General features: G+C 42.6%; 1 protein-coding gene across 1 annotated transcript in view; it reads left to right on the top strand.

Annotated features, from left to right (window-relative positions):
• The window catches only part of PIGN (phosphatidylinositol glycan anchor biosynthesis class N), a 363,689-nt gene that overhangs the window by 133,237 nt on the left and 207,726 nt on the right, over positions 1–22,726 (top strand). Inside the window, exons 13-14 of the mRNA XM_073678652.1 lie at positions 5,218–5,296; positions 9,038–9,220. Coding sequence (XP_073534753.1) covers positions 5,218–5,296; positions 9,038–9,220 — 262 coding nt within the window. The remainder of the gene's footprint in view (positions 1–5,217; positions 5,297–9,037; positions 9,221–22,726) is intronic.

Here is a 22,726-nt window from a genome sequence, read left to right as displayed (position 1 = left end):
AGTTCAAGTTATTTCAATGACATTTGTGAGTTTTTCTCACTTTATCAGAAGGGTACCAACAATTTTGTTCATGTGTGTATATATACCAATGTGCATGTCTATCTAATTGTCCGAGTGCTGATGGACACCAATGCTTAGGCACTCTTCTGACAGCCAGTCCTCTGCATAGTGATTACTGCAGAGCAGCCAACAAAAATGGCTTCCAACCCTACTTGTCAGGTAAGGAGCAGAGCCTGTATTGTACCATGGCAGTATGGGTGAGAATATTTCTGCTCCCGAAGAATTAAGAAGTACGTTGTCAGCTGCCAGAAGGGGAAGGAGATTTAGTTTGTCTAAAGCCCCAAGTAGCACATATTAGCACCTGCACATAGGTGAAGGAAGCAAACAATGATGAAAAATGTCAACTACATTATAGCACTTGTTAACAGCCGTCCATAAATCATGGGAGGACCCATTTAAAATGAGGGATCATACAAGTCACCTTATAGTATGAGGTTCAGAATTTTAATTTGTTACTATATATTGTAATATGCTTTTGTATCCATGGTTAATCTATCAGTTTAGTTTAATCCAGTGTGAACATTGCTTTTGTGTCCTGTATAAAAGAAAGAGTAACAGCTTGTGTAATTATTGGAAACATGCATTCTGGCAAAAAGGTAATAAATGCTTTAAAGTGTGAAAGTCTAACTACACTGTAAAAAGAAATCATTACCACTCAAATAGGATTTTGATTAACTCTGTGATTTGGAACAGAACAGCTGAGGAGGTGGAGAAAATGAGATTTAAGATGTAATCTTTAAAATCTTGCACTTTCAATTGATGTTTGTAGAAAATGGTCTATTTTATCTTTTATTTAGAAATGCTTAATAGATGTATTCATAGCTAAAATTGATATGTTTGAACAATGATAAATTACTATCTATTTCTGTCTGTATCAAGGTGTAAGTATTCTATAGAGAAGTATAAATCATTTATTTTATCTTTTTAATATTTTCAATTTTTTTTATTAATTTTGACATGTTTCCAGACAAGTTCAGGATGCTTTTCTTTGTTATTAAACAGGTTTTTAATTTTCAATAAACTATTGTCTCCAGGCGCAGTTTAGTATAAAAAAACTGACAATCTGAGCTCCACATAGCCTACCTGGGTCCAGCGCTGAGTCTCTGCCACTGCCCTGTTCCCTGTTGTTTGTCTGTATCACTGAAGTCTCATCGATACCACTGCAGCCAATCACTAAGCTCAGCTTCTTGCATGGTCTGCACGAGCTGCTGAGCTCGTGATTGGCTGCAGCACTGTCAATGTTACGTCATCAAGGCAGACAAACAACAAAGACTCAGGCCGTGATAGAGACTGAGAGGTGCATCTGGGAAAGGTAAGTAAAGCACTGCTTTTTCTTTTGTTTTCTATTTTTTACACTGACCTGCGCCTGCGGACAATAGATAAAGAATAATGGAAAACCCCTTTATATTTATAGTTTTAAAGTTGCATTGTAATGTGATGTCTAAATGTGAAAGTTGCCCTTGGATAAGCCATGATATTTATTTTCTTTTCTGAGCATGGCCATATCTAAACCATGAGCTATTTTGGAAAACTCTTACCCAGCTGTTACTATACTTTGAGTAAAGCTCTTAAAACCTCAGCAAGATTGATCTTCTTTTCACAATATCTGCACATGAACATTTTGGTACACTAAGCTTTACATTGCATGATATAAAAAAAAAAGATGCAACGACCCAGTGTAGATGTGCCCGACCATCAGATTGATTCGTTTTGGTTGTACTGATAGAAACGTTCCCACTTACCTGTGTAATATATATTACCGTTCAAAAGTTTGGGGTCACCCAGACAATTTTGTGTTTTCCATGAAAACTCATATCTTTTATTTATCAAATGAGTTGCAAAATGAATAGAAAATATAGTCCAGACATTGACAAGGTTAGAAATAATGATTTTTATTTGAAAGAATAATTTTCTCCTTCAAACTTTGCTTTCGTCAAAGAATCCTCCCTTTGCAGCAATTCCAGCATTGCAGACCTTTGGCATTCTAGCTGTTAATTTGCTGAGGTAATCTTGAGAAATTTCACCCCATGCTTCCTGAAGCCCCTCCCACAAGTTGGGTTGGCTTGATGGGCACTTTTTGCATACCATACGGTCAAGCTGCTCCCACAACAGCTCAATGGGGTTGAGATCTGGTGACTGCGCTGGCCACTCCATTACAGATAAAATACCAGCTGCCTGCTTCTTACCTAAATAGTTCATTCATAATTTGGAGGTGTGCTTTGGGTCATTGTCCTGTTGTAGGATGAAATTGGCTCCAATCAAGCGCTGTCAACAGGGTATGGCATTGCGTTGCAAAATGGCGTGATAGCCTTCCTTATTCAAAATCCCATTTACCTTGTAGAAATCTCCCACTTTACCAGCACCAAAGCAACCCCAGACCATCACATTACCTCCACCATGCTTGACAGATGGCATCAGGCACTCTTCCAGCATCTTTTCAGTTGTTCTGCTTCTCACAAATGTTCTTCTGTGTGATCCAAACACCTCAAACTTTGATTCGTCTGTCCATAAAACTTTTTTCCAATCTTCCTCAGTCCAATGTCTGTGTTCTTTTGCCCATATTAATCTTTTCCTTTTATTAGCCAGTCTCAGATATGGCTTTTTCTTTGCCACTTTGCCCTGAAGGCCAGCATCCCGAAGTCGCCTCTTCACTGTAGACGTTAACAATGGCGTTTTGCATATACTGTTTAATGAAGCTGCCAGTTGAGGAGCTGTGAGGCGTCGATTTCTCAAACTAGAGACTCTAATGTACTTGTCTTGTTGCTCAGTTGTGCAGCGGGGCCTCCCACTTCTCTTTCTACTCTGGTTGGAGCCTGTTTGTGCTCTCCTCTGAAGGGAGTAGTACACACCGTTGGAGGAAATTTTCAGTTTCTTGGCAAGTTCTCGCATGGAATAGCCTTCATTTCTAAGAACAATAATAAACTGTCGAGTTTCACCTGAAAGTTCTCTTTTTCTGGCCATTTTGAGAGTTTCATAGAACAAACAAATGTAATGCTCCAGATTCTCAACTAGCTCAAAGGAAGGTCAATTTTATAGCTTCTCAAATCAGCCAAACCGTTCTCAGCTGGGCTAACATACTTGTGCAAGGGTTTTCTAAACATTCATTAGCCTTCTTACACAGTTAGCATACACAATGTACCATTAAAACACTGGAGTGGTGGTTGTTGGAAATGGGCCTCTATACACCTATGTAGATATTGCAATAAAAACAAGACGTTTTCAGCTAGAATAGTCATTTACCACATTAACAATGTATAGAGTGTATTTCTGATTCACTTAATGTTAGCTTCATTGAAAAAAAATGTGCTTTTCTTTCAAAAATAATGAAATTTCTAAATGACCCCAAACTTTTGAACGGTAGTGTGTACAGTGCTGGCCAAAAGTATTGGCACCCCTGCAATTCTGTCAGATAATACTCAGTTTCTTCCTGAAAATGGTTGCAATCACAAATTCTTTGGTATTATTCTCTTCATTTAATTTGTCTTCAATGAAAAAAACACAAAAAGAATTGTCCTAAAGCCAAATTGGATATAATTCCACAGCAAACCTAAAAAGGGGGTGGACAAAAGTATTGGCACTGTTTGAAAAATCATGTGATGATTCTCTAATTTGTGTAATTAATAGCACCTGTAACTTACCTGTGGCACCTAACAGGTGTTGGCAATAACTAAATCACACATGCAGCCAGTTAACATGGATTAAAGTTGACTCAACCTGTGTCCTTGTGTGTACCACATTGAGCATGGAGAAAAGAAAGAAGACCAAAGAACTGTCTGAGGACTTGAGAAACCAAATTGTGAGGAAGCATGAGCAATCTCAAGGCTACAAGTCCATCTCCAAAGACCTGAATGTTCCTGTGTCTTCCATGCGCAGTGTCATCAAGAAGTTTAAAGCCCATGGCACTGTGGCTAACCTCCCTAGATGTGGACGGAAAAGAAAAATTGACGAGAGATTTCAACACAAGATTGTGCGGATGGTGGATAAAGAACCTCGACTAACATCCAAACAAGTTCAAGCTGCCCTGCAGTCCGAGGGTACAACAGTGTCAACCCGTACTATCCGTCGGCGTATGAATGAAAAGGGACTGAATGGTAGGATACCCAGGAAGACCCCACTTCTTACCCCGAGACATAAAAAAGCCAGGCTGGAGTTTGCCAAAACTTACCTGAGAAAGCCTAAAATGTTTTGGAAGAATGTTCTCTGGTCAGATGAGACAAAAGTAGAGCTTTTTGGAAAAAAGCATCAACATAGAGTGTACAGGAAAAAAAAAAAGAGGCATTCAAAGAAAAGAACACGGTCCCTACAGTAAAACATGGCGGAGGTTCCCTGATGTTTTGGGGTTGCTTTGCTGCTTCTGGCACTGGACTGCTTGACCGTGTGCATGGCATTATGAAGTCTGAAGACTACCAAGAAATTTTGCAGCATAATGTAGGGCCCAGTGTGAGAAAGCTCGGTCTCCATCAGAGGTCATGGGTCTTCCAGCAGGACAATGACCCAAAACACACTTCCAAAAGCACTATAAAATGGTTTTAGAGAAAGCACTGGAGACTTCTAAGGTGGCCAGCAATGAGTCCAGACCTGAATCCCATAGAACACCTGTGGAGAGATCTCAAAATGGCAGTTTGGAGAAGGCAGCCTTCAAATATCAGGGACCTGGAGCAGTTTGCCAAAGAAGAATGGTCTACAATTCCAGCAGAGCATTGTAAGAAACTCATTGATGGTTACCGGAAGCGGTTGTTCGCAGTTATTTTGGCTAAAGGTTGTGCAACCAAGTATTAGGCTGAGGGTGCAAATACTTTTGTCTGGCCCATTTTTGGAGTTTTGTGTGAAATGATCAATTGTTTGATTTTTGCTTCATTCTCTTTTGTGTTTTTTCCTTGCAAGCAAATTAAATGAAGATAATAATACCAAAGAATTTGTGATTGCAATCATTTTCAGGAAGAAACTGAGTATTATCTGACAGAATTGCAGGGGTGCCAATACTTTTGGCCAGCACTGTATGTAAGTATATGTATGTGTGTGTATATATATATATATATATATATATATATATATATATATATATATATATATATATATATATATATATATATATATCATTATGCCTTTTAAGTACTCCTCATGCTGGCTCCTTTATACAAATGTTTGTATTTACAGGTCGCTTTCTGAGTCTCAGCAACTTGACATTGTGAGGAGAACAAGATCTTACATCCATGGGGGAAATTACAAAGAAGCCGTAAGTGTATAATCAAGAGGCAGCGACAGCTTCTTATTTGAGTAATGTCTTTTATGTGTCCTTGTGTTTCCTTTGTTGTAAAGATTGGCATTTCAATCATATGAAAACTCCTAGTGCAAATCTCTTTAGCACCAAATTACCAGAGCATTCAGAACTAGACGTAGCAATTTGTATCACACAGGGAAAGTGACATGTGATTTTTCTTCTGTTCTTCATTAACCATATGATTCTGCTTTAATATGTTATCGAAGGACGTATTTATGCTGACTAAAGCCACAATATTTGTCCTTTCACTTGCTTCAGTATGTCCATCAACACTTACCTTGATTGGGTAGAAAAAGTCTGACAAGAACATATCTGATATGTGTGTATATGGAGACAGCTTCTAGATGGTCGATTAAAACTGTATTATTGTTTCTGCAAAAAAATTCGAAGTATCGCCACAGTGATCATGCTGAGTGCAGCGAGACCAAGGAGGTTTGACTGTATTATTTTATAAACTAATTAGAATAATAAAAAGAAAATACACGTTTTGGTATTGCCACCAGAATTACTTTTTTTGGTCGCAGCAACATTGCAATAAAATGCAACAACAGGTGATCAAAACATTGTATCTACCCAAAAATATTATCAATAAAAACGTCAGCTCGGCGCACAAAAAATAAGTCCTCACCTGCCCCAGATCCTGGAAAATGGAGATGCTATGGGTCTCTGAAATGGCTTTTTTTTTTTTACACTTTGGAATTTTTCTTCACCATAAAAAAGAACCTGTACATGTTTTGTATATATGAACTCATAATGGCAGGTCAGTTTTAGCATTTAGTGAACATGGTAAAAAAAAAAAAAAAAATAATTGTGGAAGTGCACTTTTTTTGCAATTTCACAGCACTTGGAATTTTTTCCCTGTTTTCCAGTACACTGTATGGTAAAACCAATGGTGTTGTTCAAAAGTACAACTCATCCTGAAAAAAACAAGCCCTCACACGGCCATATTGATGGAAAAAGTTATAGTTCTGGGAAGAAGGGGAGCAAAAAACAAAAACCGAAAATCCCAAGGTTAAGGGGTTAAAGGTCTTATAATGTCTTAAAAATAATCTGACAGCAGGTTTTTACTACCCCATCTGAGACCAGCACCATGTCGGGACAGAGACCCTGATTCCATTGATGTCACTTACTGGGCTGCTTGCTGCAGTCTTGATGAAAATTAGTGTTTCATCTGCTGCAGATCTAGCAGTTCTCTGAATGTTGCACCATTTATAACCCCCCCACAACACTGATTGGCAGCTTTCTGTGTACATTGGCTGCTCTCTGCCTATGCACAATCAGTGGTGACGACGGGGCTATAGGACTCATGGATATAGAGGACTACCTGGCAGCAGGTTTACTAGTAAGGCCCCGTCACACTTAGCGACGCTGCAACGATCCCGACAACGATACAACCTGTCAGGGATCGTTGCTGCGTCGCTATGTGGTCGCTGGTGAGCTGTCAAACAGGCAGGCTCACCAACGATCAGGGGAGCAGCGACATCGTGGAAAGAATCTTTCCACGATGTCCTGCTCCTGGTTACGAGCCTGCTGAAGCAGGAGCAGGCTGGTAACCATGGTAAACATTGGGTTACTAGGGGCACAGGCGCACCTAGTAACCCGTTGTTTATCATGGTTACCACTCTGCTACAGTGAGCGGGAGGTTACAGCTCACTTTAGCAGGCTCGTAACCATGATAAACAACGGGTTACTAGGTGCGCTTGTGCCCCTAGTAACCCGATGTTTATCATGGTTACCAGCATGATCGCTGCTCCCGCTGGTCACACACAGCGATGTGTGCTGACCAGCGGGAGGGCAATGACCAAAAAATGGTCCAGGACACTTTGCAGCGATCAGTGACCTCACAGCAGGGGCCTGATCGCTGCAAAGTGTCACACATAGCGACATCGCTGGTGAGGTCGCAGTTGCGTCACCAAAACCGTGACATAGCAACGATCTCGCTATGTGAGACGGGGGCTTTACTCTTGTGATTATCTCCTGCTGGTACAACTGTGATTTTATCAAAACTACAGCAAGTAGCTCAGTAAATGACACATCGCTGGAATTAGATTCTTTGTCTATATTCTGCTGCAAAATTAGGTGGTTAAAGCCTGCTGACAGATTCCCTTTAATAAACCAGGATAATTAGGTTATACAGTTTCACCCAGATGATTTGTTGTAAACTCTGGAAGAACAGGTACAAAGCTGAATGCAATGGGAGAGTCCTAGTGATGGATATATAGATAAAGGCTCAGACTGGCCCAAAGAGACCAAGTGAATTCCCCTAGTATACCCCCACCTCCTGATATGAGCAGTAGTTGGCACAATTCAATATATAGACAAAGGCAGTATCTCGTCATTTAAAAAATGAGGGTAATGTGATCTATTTATGTAGCTAAGCAGTGACCCCCAGATTCAATGTTACTGGTGGGTCCTTGACACCCTAGTCTGATGTCTTATAGATATGCTAGCACCCGATCAGTGCCCAGCGTTGTGTTATTTCTAATATGGCACACATAAATGATATCGGGATGTAAGCCCTAATGGTGCCCATATGTTTGCTGTGAGAAATCATTGCCAAGAGCAATACCAGTCCTAGTACTGCCTAGAGAGGCTGCATTTATCAGTGAAGATGACCACCTATTCCCAGTTTTCAATGGAAAAAATAGTTATTTGTGATCTGTTTTTTCAGCAGTCGGATTACCATTTCCCAAGAAAGTATTTATTTAAGCAGTTCCCAAGCCTGGCTTATGCTGTGCGCTGCTTATCTGGGCTTTCACAGAACTGCAAATTGCTCCACATAGAAAGTTAAAGGAAAGCTGACTTAATAGGATAACACAGCCAGCTATCCTTCCCTTAGACAGGATTGGTCAATATATGTATATATATTTCTGATGCTTTCCTCTATCTACAAAAACTTTCCTTTGGGAATTTTATAACGAAAAACATTCATTTAATGTCATCAAATTAGATTTGAACCTGTGCTTAACTAGTTGCTGCCCAATGGCTTCAGGCAAATATGCCAGGGCCAGAGATTTGCACATCATAGGTCATTGAATTATTTTGTCTTTATTTATGCAGTTAATTATAAATTAATTTGTATTTTGACCTTTGCTGTTTTGTTGAAGCTTTGAAACTAGTAGCAGTACCTGCTTTTAATTTTCCTCTCCCCCAAACAACTGGCTCATTTTTGCTTTAAGTGCAGCGACGGGAGTGCATGAATTTTACTGCCATGTAGCACCATCACGTACACGCCTAAGCCAGCTGCTGACCTCTGATTGGCCAGCAGCGTGTATTGCCACGCACGGACCTGACAGGTCTCTGCACCACAATACACTTCATGTGAAAGTGCGTCCAATGATGCACATCCAGTTGAAGTTTGTGCTGGCGTCGGCGGGCCCCTTACCCGCACAGGCCCGTTTGCGACCTTTGGAAATCTCCCTCCTTTTGTCAAACTCCTAAGATGCCACAGTCTCTATTAACTGCAGCTTTTAAAGGGTTAAAGAGTACCTACCACCAGGTCAAAAATGAACAGTTTTTGCTCTTATTTTATTCTCATTGATCCCATAGATGTTCCAGGGTACTGGTGCTCACAAGATAATTACAGAGATCAATTTAAAGATCCGCTAGGATTTAAGATATCTTTAGTCTTGGTCATGGGATATGAGTTGTATGTTGTGTAATGTAACATAATGCTCTTCTTATTTTTTCATCTAGATGGATCTTTGCAGAACTTTGATTGATTTGGCTTTAGAAGGACTTGCCTACTACCATACCTACGACCGATTCTTCCTTGGCATAAGTGTTGTCATGGGGTTTACTGGCTGGATTTTGTATGTCATTTTAATAATTGTGAAGACTAACACCAGTGTAAACCAGGATTCTTCAGGCCATTGTAGGGTGAGTTTATTTACTACGCTAGAAATATTTTCAGAATTATATTTCTTGCTCAATGATTCCTGTGTGAATATGTTTTTGTGTATAATATATACAGAATCATAGAATGGTAGAGTTGGAAGGGACCTCCTGGGTCATCTGGTCCAACCCCCTGCTCAAAGCAGGATTCACTAAATCATCTCAGACAGATGTCTGTCCAGCCTCTGTTTGAAGACGTCCATTGAAGGGGAACTCGCCACCTCTCGTGGCAGCCTGTTCCACTCATTGATCACCCTAACGGTCAAAGAGTTTTTTCTAATATCTAATCTGTGTCTCCTCCCATTCAGTTTCATCCCATTACTTCTAGCCTTTCCTTGTGCAAATGAGAATAAAGATGATCCTTCTACAATGTGACAGCCCTTGAAATATTTGTAGACAGCTATTAAGTCTCTTCTCAGTCTTCTTTTTTGCAAGCTAAACATTCCCAAATCCTGCAACCGTTCCTCATAGGACATGGTTTGCAGACCGGTCACCATTCTGGTCGCTCTTCTCTGAACTTACTCCAGTTTGTCAATGTCTTTTTTTAATATGTGGTGCCCAAAACTGGACACAGTATTCCAGATGAGGTCTGACCAAAGAGGAGTAAAGTGCGATAATGACTTCACGTGATCTAGACTGTATGCTTCTGTTAATACATCCCAGAATTGTATTTGTCTTTTCTGCTGCTGCATCACACTGTTGACTCATGTTCAGTCTATGATCTATTAGTATACCTAAGTCTTTTTCACATGTACTGTTGCTTAGCTCTATTCCTCCCATTCTGTATATGCTTTTTTCATTTTTATTGCCCAGATGTAGTACTTTGCATTTTTCCCTCTTAAAAAACATTCTGTTAGTTGCAGCCCACTGCTCCAGTTTATTTAGGTCTTTTTGAATCCTCTCTCTCTCTTCTCTAGTATTAGGTATCCCTCCTAGCTTTCTGTCATCAGCAAATTTAATCAGTTTACCCTCAATTCCTTCATCTAAATCATTGATAAAGATGTTGAACAATACAGGTCCCAGGACAGAGCCCTGTGGTACTCCACTTGAGACATTCATCCAACTGGATGTGAAGCCATTTACGACCACTCTTTGAGTCCGATCACTAAGCCAGTTATGAATGCACCTAACAGTTGCCTTGTCCATTCCATACTTTGTCATTTTTTCAATAAGGATGGTGTAAGATATTTTGTCAAATACTTTGCTGAAGTCAAGATATACTATATCTACAGCATTTCCCTGATCCACCCAGTCAGTGATTCTGTCATAGAAGGAAATTAAGTTAGTCTGACATGACTTGTTAGTTACAAACCCATGCTGACTCTGGTTAATCACTTCATTCTTATCCAGGTACTGACATACATGTTGTTTAATAATTTGTTCAAAGATCTTTCCTGGTATAGAAGTCAGACTCACCGGCCTATAGTTCCCTGGGTCCACCTTCTTCCCCTTTTTGAAGATAGGAACAAAATTTGCTCTTCTCCAGTCTTCTGGGACTTCTCCTGTTCTCCAAGAATTTTCAAAGATTATGGTGGTTCTAAAATTTCTTCTACGGTCTCCTTCAGTACTCTGGGGTGTAATTCATCTGGACCTGGAGACTTGAACTCATTTATGTTAGCTAAATATTCGCTCACAATCTTTCTGTTTACAGATAACCTGGATTCTTCTATTCCTTTAATAGGACAGTGAAGATCAGTTGATGTTACATTTTCTTTCTGAGAGAAAGCTGATGCCAAATAGGAATTAAAAAGTTCGGCCATCTCAACATCCTTTTTTACCATTTCACCATTTTCATCCTGTAAAAATCCTATAGCATCTTTGACTTTTCTTTTACTCTTGACATACCCCCAAAATACTTTTTTATTGCTTTTGACATCTCTTGCAAGCCTTAATTCATTACAACATACCACAGAAGAGTCCACATCATATCATTAGTGTATTGCCGCAATGGGAGGACTTATGGATAAATGGAGAATGGGCATACCCCTGAAGAAGGCTCACCGAAACGCGTGTTGGGGTGGACACTCACCCTCTAGCTGGTGGCCCACCGCTTACACCTTACACTGAGGTATCGATGTGCTTTGCTTAAACTGATCCTGTATACACTGCTTCACATGGCAGTCTGTTTGGCTAATTAGCCTATTATATATGAGGAAATATACACAAACTGAGACTATGTTTAGAGCTTAGAAATGGAACTATAACTAGTTATGTTGGGTCATTTATGCTGGGGGCTTTGAGATGTCCGTTTTTCCAATTTTGTACATGATCATTTGTGCTCTAAATTCCGTAATGTAACCTAATTGATTTTTTAGTGATATATATTCAATAAAGATTTGTACTTTTTACACTTTGACTTATAGTGTGGGGCTTTATGTCGCATAGTTTTTCTTGTATTTTTTCCAAAGCCTTAATTCATTGTCCGCTTTAGCTAACCTGATACGTGCCCTGCCTGTTCTGCAGACTGCATTATAGTCTTCTTTAGATATGCCTCCCTCTTTCCATTTGATAAACATTTCTTTCTTTCTTTTTAGCATGTGTTTAAGTTCTGTGTTCATCCATCCTGGTTTCCTTAAATGCTTCCCATTCTAACTACTTTTCAGGATTGTTAACGATTGTGCTTTGAGAATCTAATTTTTAAAAATTTCCCATCTTTTCTGGACATTTTTGTCCTTAAGGACATCCAGCCATTGGATCCCTCCTATTCTCTTTCTGAGTCGCTTAAAATCTGCCTTTCTGAAATCTAACCTTGAAGTTTGAGTCTTCCCATGTCTTCCTCCTCTAGTTATCCAAAATTCTATAATAGCATGATCGCTGCCTCCTAGGGTCCCAGCCACTTTTACCTCCTCAACCATTTCCTCCCTCTTTATAAGGATTAGATCCAAAGTAGCTGATTCCCTTGTTTCCTCCCCTACCTTTTGGAAGATAAAGTTGTCCGCAAGAGAGGATAAGAATTTGCTTGACCTGTTAGCTTTACTTGAGAGAGATTCCCAACAAATGTCTGGATAGTTGAAATCTCCCATGACCACTACGTCATATTTTTTTGAGAACTTGGTCATTTGATATATAAAGAGTTCATCCATATCTTCAGCTTGCCCAGGTGGCCTGTAGTAAATGCCTACAATGGTGTCCTTTCCGTTGTTCTCTCCTTGTATTCTTACCCAAACAGTTTCCACAGAACTCCCAGTCTCTGAAGCTTCAATCTCTGTGCAGATATACGCTTTTCTAACATACAATGCGACACCTCCTCCTCGTTTATCAAGTCTGTTTCTTGCAAATAAGTTGTATCCTTTTAGCCTTTTATTCCAATCATGTGTATCGTCCCACCAAGTTTCAGTGATTCCAATGACATCATATTCCTTTTCCTGCATTAGTAGTTCCAATTCTCCTTGTTTGTTGCCCATGCTTTGTGCATTTGTATAAAAACATTTTAGTTTGTGATTGGTTTCTCTTCCTCCCATATTTTTATTATTTAAATTGTTTTGTCTTTGTTCTTCCTTTCCACTTCCAGTAGCAGAGATCTCAATAATATTTGTCAGCTGTATGGCTTTTTCTGGCCTTTTGCTTCCCTTCCCACATTGTTCTAGTTTAAAGCTCTCCTGATGAGTGTAGCAAGGCGACTTCCAAATACATGTTTTCCAGTCTTCATAAGCTGCACCCCATCTCTAGCAAGTAGTCCATCGTGTAGGTAATTCATTCCGTGATCCAGAAATCCAAATCCTTGTTGATGGCACCATCGACGTAGCCAGTTGTTCACCTGTAGAATCTTATTCCACCTCATTGTTCCATGGCCATCCACTGGGAGGATGGATGAGAAGACCACCTGCACTCCCTATTCTTTCACTTTCTTGCCTAAGTTTTCAAAGTCACTGCAGATGGTTTCCAGGTCCTTTCTTGCGGTGTCATTTGTCCCCACATGTATTAGCAGGAATGGGTAGTGATCTGTAGGTCTGAAGAGTCTTGATATCCTGTCAGACACATCTTTAATTTTTGTACCTGGAAGACAGCACATTTCTCTTGAGGTTATGTCTGGTCTGCAGATAGCGGCCTCTGTTCCTCTCAACAGGGAATCCCCCATGACCACCACTCTCCGTTTTTTCTTCACAACATTTTTCTTTCTCCATCCAGGAGAATTCTGAGGGCTTACAAGGTTATTCATTGTGGGCAAAGTCTTATCTTGCTGTATTTCTTCATGGTTCTCTTGTGTGAGAGCCTGGTACTGGTTCCTGAGCAGTATGGGTGCTGACTGCCTCTCGATCCTCCTGCTTCTCTGGGTCACATGCTTCCATTCTCCTGTTTCGTGAGGTGCAGTTTGAATTTCTTCTCTTTCTGTATCATGAAGAGCTAATTCTGCTCTGTCTAAGAACTCTTCACTTTCCTTAATGATTTTCAAGGTAGTTAACCTCTCTTCTAGATTTTGCAACTTTTCCTCCAACAAGGACACAAGCTTGCAATTCTGGCATGTGAAGTTTGGCTTTTCCACTGGCAAGTCTGTGAACCTGTTGCAGGATATGCAGTTCACCAAATGGCTCTTGGACTCTTCCATGTTCTTATTGTTAATGTTCTGAAAACAGTGAAAAACACTCCAAAATTTGCACGTCGGCAGGCGCGCGGTTTACCGATGTCCTCCTTTCAGCTCCAACGGCCAAAACCCAGTGTTCTTTGAGCTCGCGGAGACTCTTCACTTATCCCAAAATGCAGTGGGAATATGCAAATTATCTCCTCAGGACTATTTCAAGTGTTTATTTTTGTTAATGTTGATGATTATGGCTTACAGCCAATGAAAACACAAAAGTCATTATCTTATTAAATTAGAATACTTTATAACACCTGCTTGAAAAATGATTTTAAAATCCGAAATGTTGGCCTACTGAAATGTACCGTATTTTTCGGACTATAAGACGCACCGGGCCATAAGAGACACCTAGGTTTTAGAGGCGGAAAATAGAAAAAAATGTAAGCAAAAAATGTGGTCATGATGCCTTGTTAAGGGGGAGGGGGACTGCTGCTGACACTGTTATAGGGGTAATGTCCCCCAATTCTGTTAATATCCCCCATCCTGGTATATATGCCCTCCCCCCTCCTTCCTGTTATACGTGGCCCTCATCCCCATCCTGATATGCATGTCACCCCAATCCACCATCCTGGTATGCATGGCACCACAATCCCCCATCCTGGTTTGTATGGCCCCCTCATCCCTCTTCCTGGTATGTATGACACCCTTCATCCTGTTATGTATGGCCCCCCTCACACCCATCCTGGTATGTATGGCACCTTCATCCCTCTTCCTGGTATGCATGGGACCTTCATTCCTCTTCCTGGTATGTATGGCCCCCTTCATTCCTGTATGTATGGCCCCCTTCATCCCTGTATGTATGGCCCCCTTCATCCCTGTATGTATGGCCCCCTTCATCCCTGTATGTATGGCCCCCTTCATCCCTGTGTGTATGGCTCCCTTCATCCCTGCGTGTATGGCCCCCTTCATCCCTGTATGTACAGTACAGACCAAAAGTTTGGACACACCTCATTTAAAGATTTTTCTGTATTTTCATGACTGAAAATTATACATTCACACGGAAGGCATCAAAACTATGGATTAACACGTGGAATTATATAGTTAACAAAAAAGTGGGAAACAACTGAAAATATGTCTTATATTCTAGGTTCTTCAAAGTAGCCACCTTTTGCTTTGATGACTGCTTTGCACACTCTTGGCATTCTCTTGATGAGCTTCAAGAGGTAGTCACCGGAAATGTTTTTCACTTCACAGGTGTGTCCTGTCAGGTTTAATAAGTGGGATTTCTTGCCTTATAAATGGGGTTGGGACCATCAGTTGTGTTGTGCAGAAGTCTGGTGGATACACAGCTGATAGTCTTACTGAATAGACTGTTAGAATTTGTATTATGGCAAGAAAAAAGCAGCTAAGTAAAGAAAAACGAGTGGCCATCATTACTTTAAGAAATGAAGGTCAGTCAATGCGAAAAATTGGGAAAACTTTGAAAGTGTCCCCAAGTGCAGTTGCAAAAACCATCAAGCGCTACAAAGAAACTGGCTCACATGAGGACCGCCCCAGGAAAGGAAGACCAAGAGTCACCTCTGCTTATGAGGATAAGTTTATGATGTTGTGGGGGTGCTTTGCTGGTGACACTGTTGAGGATTTATTCTAAATTGAAGGCATACTGAACCAGCATGGCTACCACAGCATCTTGAAGCGGCATGCTATTCCATTCGGTTTGCGTTCAGTTGGGCCATCATTTATTTTTCAACAGGACAATGACCCCAAACACACCTCCAGACTGTGTAAGGGCTATTTGACCAAGAAGGAGAGTGATGGGGTGCTACACCAGATGACCTGGCCTCCACAGTCCCCAGACCTGAACCCAATCGAGGTGGTTTGGGGTGAGCAGAGTGAAGGCAAAAGGGCCAACAAGTGCTAAGTATCTCTGGGAACTCCTTCAAGATTGTTGGAAGACCATTTCCGGTGACTACCATTTGAAGCTCATCAAGAGAATGCCAAGAGTGTGCAAAGCAGTCATCAAGGCTCAAGGTGGCTACTTTGAAGAACCTAGAATATAAGACATATTTTCAGTTGTTTCACACTTTTTTGTTAAGTATATAATTCCACATGTGTTAATTCATAGTTTTGATGCCTTCAGTGTGAATGTACAATTTTCATAGTCATGAAAATACAGAAAAATCTTTAAATGAGAAGGTGTGTCCAAACTTTTGGTCTGTACTGTATGGCCCCCCTCATCCTAGTATGCATGGCCCCCTTCATCCCTGGCCCCCTCCATGGGAGTGGTGAATATTCATGGCCTTTAGTAGCGGGCACACTGACAGCCGAGCGCAGCAGGAGCCTTGCTGCGGCTACAGCGTGCGTGCTATCAGGGAAAATGAATGATCACTGCTCCCCATGCACGCAGTCCCGGCGTGGGGAGCAGTGACTATTCCGGCACAGAGCGGAACACAGCCCTGGAGTAGAGATGAGGTGAGTGTGAAAGTTTATTTTTTTTCTGTGCAGAGTGAAGAGGATCAGGGGGTGCCAAGCATACCTGGATGAGGGGGGCCATACATACAGGGATGAAGAGTGCCATACATACCGGGATGAGGGGGGCCATACATACTGGGATGAAGAGTGCCATACATACCAGGAGCCGCGCTGCGGGCACAGTGTGCCTGTTATTAAGGAAATTACAGTGAAACATGGTGGTGGCAGCATCATGCTGTGGGGGTGTTTTTCAGCTGCAGGGACAGGATGACTGGTTGCAATTTGAAGAAACATGAATGCAGCCAAGTACAGTGATATCCTGGATGAAAACCTTTTCCAGAGTGCTCTGGACCTCAGACTTAGCCGCGGGTCCACCTTCCAACAAGACAGTGACCCTAAGCACACAGCTAAAATAACAAAGGAGTAGCTTCAGAACAACTCTGTGACTATTCTTGACTGGCCTAGAGCCCTGACCTAAACCCAATGGAGCATCTCTGGAGAGACCTGAAAATGGCTGTCCACCAACGTTCTCTATCCAACCTGATGAAATTGGAGAGGATCTGCAAGGAAGAATGGCAGAGGATCCCCAAATCCAGGTGTGAAAAACTTGTTGCATCATTCCAAAGAAGACTCATGGCTGTACTAGCTCAAAAGGGTGCTTCTACTCCATACTGAGCAAAGGGTCTGAATACTTATGACCATGAGATATTTCAGTTTTTCTTTGTTAATACATTTGCAAAAAATTATACATTACTGTTTTTTTCAGTCAAGATGGGGTGCAGAGTGTACTTTAATGAGAAAAAAAATGAACTTTTTAGAATTTACCAAATGGCTGCAATGAAACAAAGAGTAAAAATTTAAAGGGGTCTGAATAGTTTCGTACCCACTGTATTTTAGGAGTTGGAGTCGGTCCATTTTATACCGACTCCGATTCCGACTCCACCAAAATGGACACTGACTATGACTCCGACTCCACAGCCCTGGGTATTGGTACTTTTGGCAGTGTGGACAGGTGCCAAGTCCTGCTGGAGATTTCCATCTGCAAAAAGCTTGTCGGCAGAGGGAAGCATGAAGTGCACTAAAATTTCCTGGTAGACAACTGACTTTGGTCTTGATAAAACACAGTGGACCTACACAAGCAGATGACATGGCTCCCCAAACCATCACTGATTGTGGAAACTTCACACTAGACGTCAAGCAGCTTGGATTGTGTGCGTCTCCACTCTTCCTCTTCCATTTGATTTCCAAATGAAATGCAAAATTTCATTTAATCTGAAAGCAACACCTGGACAACTGAGCAACAGTCCAGGTCTTTTTCTCCTTGGTCCAGGTAAGACGCTTCTGGCATTGTCTATTGATCATGAGTGGCTTCACACAAGGAATGCGACACTTGTAGCCCATGTCCTGGATATGTCTGTGTGTGGTGGCTCTTGAAGCATTGACTCCAGCAGCAGTCCACTCCTTGTGAATCTCCCCCAAATTTTTGAATGGCCTTTTCTTAACAATCCTTTCAAGGCTGTGGTTATCCCGGTTGCTTGTGCACCTTTTTCTACCACATTTTTTCCTTCCACTCAACTTTCCATTAATATGCTTAGATAAAGCAATCTGTGAACAGCAAGCTTCTTTAGCAATGACCTTTTGTGGCTTACCCGCCTTGTGGAGTGTGTCAATGTCTGCCTTCTGGACATCTGTTAAGCCACCAGTCTTGCAGGTGTTTTTTTTGTCTATTCTAATTTACTGAGATAATTTTGTATTTTCATTGGCTGTAAGCCATAATCATCAACATCAACAGAAATAAACACTTGAAATAGGTCATTCTGTTTGTAATGACTCTATATAATATGAGTTTCACTTTTTGTATTGAAGAACTGAAATAATTAAACTTTTTGATGATATTCTAATTTTGTGAGAAGCATCTGTATGTCACCCCCATTATGTGCCCTCACTGTAACATTAACCCCTCATCAACCGTGATAATTCATTCAGTTATTGGCTCCTTGATGGAGCGCTTACTATGGGCTGCGCCGTCTCTTCTCCTCTGCGGCGCTTCGGTGCTAAGGTGCCAGCAGCAGTGTGATGACGTTAGCTGCGTGCTGACCTCTTCACTCCGCTACACGTCAGGGCCGGGAGTGATGAGCGCTCCTCTGCCCCAGTTCCGGCACCTGTGTTCAAATGTATTCGCGTCTGAAAGATGCGAATACATTTGAGTATAGAAAGGGAGCAGCATCTGCCGGACAGCTCCGCAGGCTGCAGCAAAACATTTGCTGGGCCGTATGCAATAGTTAAACATTAAAAAAAAATTTAATCAGCAATTTCAAAAGTAAAAAAAATTATACCTTGTTTAATTATAATTGTTATAATATAACTAGTGATGAGCGAGCACTAAAATGATCGGGTATTCGTTGTTCGAGTCGAGCAAATTGGAATGCTCGAGTGCTCAGATCGAGTAATGAGCCCAATGTAAGTCTATGGTAAACTCGAGCATTTTTCCGGCGGCTTCCCCCTGCTTTCTGCAGAGGGCCTTAAAATTGCCCAAATCGATGGGAACAGTGCTCAAATTACATGGAAACAGCATGGGGAAGACCCCTGGAAGCTTTTCTGACAACCAGGTCACTGCTATCAACAATGTTGTCAGAGGTATTATGCCACTTTTACGGACTCACAATAAAACATACAAAAACAAAACCAAAATGGATTTTCCTGGGAAATATGTTAAGGAGTATCCTTTCTAGGATAATGACTTGTATATAAAGCAAAATAAATAACCAAAAACAAAAATGCTCATCCACACCTTGGGCTTTGTTCAGACGTAGCGCGTTTTTGCACTTTTGCATTGCTTTCAACCAAGACAAATGCATTCACCGGGAAATGTCATTTTAACATTTTACACCCTTATCTGGCCATGTGGTATGTGAAACCTCATCAGACACATCCTGTTTCATTTATGATGGAGGGACTCTGAAAGTCACAAAGACTATTTTTATAGGGCCATTAGGCGGCCCTTACTATTCTTAAAGGGCCAGCAGTTGGCTATGCTTTTTTGTTCCTATTATTAACTAACGAGTGGGTCTCCTATACTGTTATTGCGTATGCAGTGACTGCAACGGCTGCCAAAAATTTTAAAGGAACTCCAATGCCCCTTGCAAGAGACGTAGAGGTCAGAGGGCCTCCTGAAAACAATGTTCCCATTATTAGGAAATGTGTCTCCCATACTTTTTGCCTATGCAGTGAAGCAACAGCTGCCAAACATTTGGAGGAACTCCAATGCCCCTTGCAAGAGATGTAGAGGTCGGAGAGCCTCCTGCAAAAAATGCTCCCATTATTAGAAAGTGTGTCTCCTACAGTGTTTGCCTATGCAGTGAAGCAACGGGTGCCAAAAATTTGGAGCAAGTCCAGTGCCCCTTGCAAGACACGTAGATATGTTGATATGGTTGATATGGTGGTGGAGGATGAGGATGTGGAGAAGGAGGAGGACAAGAGCACATAGACAAAATCAAGAAGTGTATACCCATGTTTGGGTGTGAAGACAGAGGTGCTTGGGAATAGACTTAGACCTCCCAAAAAAAAAGACACAGTATTTGAGTTTGTTACGCTGCTGTCTTTCGGTGGTGTTGAGAAGTCTGGCCCAATCCTTATTTTTATAAGAGTCAGCCTGTCAGCATTTTCAGTTGACAGGCGGATGCGCCTATTGATTATAATTCCGCCGGCGGCACTAAAAACCCGCTCTGACAAAACGCTAGCGGCAGAGGAGGCTAGGACCTCCAATGCATATAGAGCCAGTTCATGCCACTTGTCCAGCTTGGGTACCCAATAATTATAAGGCACAGAGGAATCACGGATGATGTTGGTACGGTTGGCAAGGTATTCCCTCAGCATCTTCCGCAACTTTTGCCTCCGAGAGAGAGTATCCCCGCGCATCAGGGCTTGTGCGATGGGAGGGTCTGAGAAAACTTCCAGAACTTTGACAGTGTTCCTCTTCCTCTGTTCTATTGACATTTGTGTCTCTCTCACCTGTACTCCTTGGTTGTCCAACAAACTGTGACCTCTGCCGCCAGCATTTTCAGATGGGAATTTGTTTAATAATTCCGCAACAAGGGCCTTCTCGTACTTCACCATTTTATTAGGCCTGTCCTACAAGGCAATAAGAGACAAAGTTCTTCTTGTAGTGTGGGTCTAGAAGTGTCACCAACCAATAATGACTGTCACCCAAAATTTGGACAACGCGAGGGTCACGGGAAAGGCAGTGTAACATAAACTCAGCCATGTGTGGCAGACTGCAAAGAGGCAAGACTTCCGTGTCCTCACCAAGAGGACGACTGACCATGATCTCCTCCACCTCTTCCTCCTCCTCCCTGTGCTCAGGCCATCCATGCTGAACAGATGGTATGACAGTTGTGCAGGTAGTACCGTCTATAGCGCAGTAAACTAGCTCCTGTTCTTCTTCCAACTCCTCTTCCTCATTGTCACCCAATCCACGTTGGGATAAGATGAGGCTGAGCTGTGTGGAATCAGCCTGTATGGTTCCTTGCTCCATCTCATCGTGCTCCGCCTGCAATGCATCCTCTTTGATTGTGAGCAGAGAGCATTTCAGAAGACAGAGAAGCGGGATGGTGACGCTAATTATGGCTTCATCACCGCTCACCATCTTGGTGGAGTCCTCAAAGTTTTGGAGGATGGTACATATGTTTGACATCTATGTCCACTCCTGAGGTTTTATGTGTGGAGTCTGACCTGAATACCGACGGCCTTGTTGACTACCAGCATCAACAACTGCCCTCTTCTGCTCAGAAATCCTTCCCAACATCTGCAATGTAGAATTCCAACGCGTGGGGACATCGCAGATCAATCGGTGAGCCAGAAGCTGCAAACGCTGCTGAAGCACGGCAAGGGCGGAGGAAGCTGTAGCTGACTTTCTAAAATGGGCACACAGGCGGCGTACTTTGACAAGCAGATCCAACAGATCCGGGTAGGTTTTGAGAAACCGCTGAACCACGAGGCTAAGCACATGGGCCCAGGCATGGTGCGTGTGTGAGCTCGCCTCGTCTCAGAGCCGCCACCAGGTTCCTGCTCAGCGGTGTCAGCCACAGATTTGCCTGCTCTTTCAGAGCTGTCCACAACTCTTCAGCGTTGTGTGGTTTGTCACCTAATCATATTAGCTTCAGCACATCCTGTTGTCTCTTGGCCGAGGCAGTGCTGCAGTGCTTCCAGCTTGCGACTGATATCGTCATTTCAAAGATGGAGGCTGGAGAGGAGGAGGAGGTGTACAAGCTTTAGAATGTAGGGGCAACCCTGATTGACCCAAGTCCTGCAATCCTCGGCGTCGGGAGGACGTGTTCCGTCCCAAGGTCTGACTGGGTACTGGCTTCCACTATATTAACCCAGTGTTTCGTCAGCGAGATGTCCCGTCCCTGCCCACAAGCACTTGTCTGCGAGTCCGTGGTTAAGTGGACTTTCCCAATAATTGCGTTGTTGATGGCACGTCTAATGTTGTAGGACACGTGCTCGTGTAATGTGGGGACCGCACACTGGGAGAAAAAGTGGTGGCTGGGGACCGAGTACCGAGGGACGGCCGCCGCCATGAGATTGCGGAAAGCTTCCGTCTCCATGAGCCTAAAAACAACATTTCGAGCGCAAGCATTCGCGAAATGTGTGAATTTAATAGTGTGGCCTGTGGGGCGTTGGCTGCGTATTTGCGCTTGCGTTCTAAGGACTGGTTAGGGACAACTGAATGCTGCACTGGGACAAGGACGTGGACTTGCCTTCTGTTTGTGCTAGTTAAGTGTGTGCAACGACAGGTGCAGAGAGGGAGGCATCTTGGCATGCGCCATGGACAGGGGATTGGCGTGCAAGCATATCAGCGGAGCAAGCAGTGGTGTTACCCGCAGACACTGTTGCTGGACCCTGGGGTTCGGCCCACTCAGTCCGGTGCCTTGCTGCCATGTGCCTGATCATCCTGGTGGTGGTCAGGCTGCTAGTTTTGCTACCCCTGCTGATGCTGACCTGGCAGGTGGTGCAAATGGCCTTTTTCGGGTTATCTTAGTCTTTAAAAAATAACCAGATTCGGGAAGACCTAACAGTTGTACCGGCAACTTCCGTCATGTTGGCGTTACGAGGAGCACTTTCCCGCCTTGTGTCTGCGGCCACCACACTACTTCTTCCTGCCTGTTTTGGTGCTACGCCTCCCTCCCCTTGTGTGCTGTTGTCCTCTCTCTGTATGTCCCCCTGCCAGATTGGGTCAGTTACTATATCATCCACCTCCTTCCTCTTCCGCACCCTGGTCCTCCTCCTGACTTTCTGGCAATTGTCTCATCATCATCATCCACCTCTTGCGACAGTAATTGCACTTTCCCACCGTTGCCTTCGTGCGACCGTGGCTGCTCCAATATTTGGGCATCACTACACGCGTTCTCCACTTGACTCGCTTGAAGCTGGCGGGGCTAGAACCCCGAATCTACGAATGGAAAAATGAACAGCTCTTTGGAGTGTCCAAGTGTGGGATCAGT

The sequence above is a fragment of the Phyllobates terribilis genome, unplaced genomic scaffold, assembly GCF_046119375.1.
Source record: "Phyllobates terribilis strain yellow unplaced genomic scaffold, ASM4611937v1 Scaffold_4__5_contigs__length_816908805, whole genome shotgun sequence".
NCBI lineage: Eukaryota > Metazoa > Chordata > Amphibia > Anura > Dendrobatidae > Phyllobates > Phyllobates terribilis.
The sequence above is the reverse complement of the archived record's forward strand: the minus strand, read 5'-3'. Positions and strand labels throughout refer to the sequence as shown.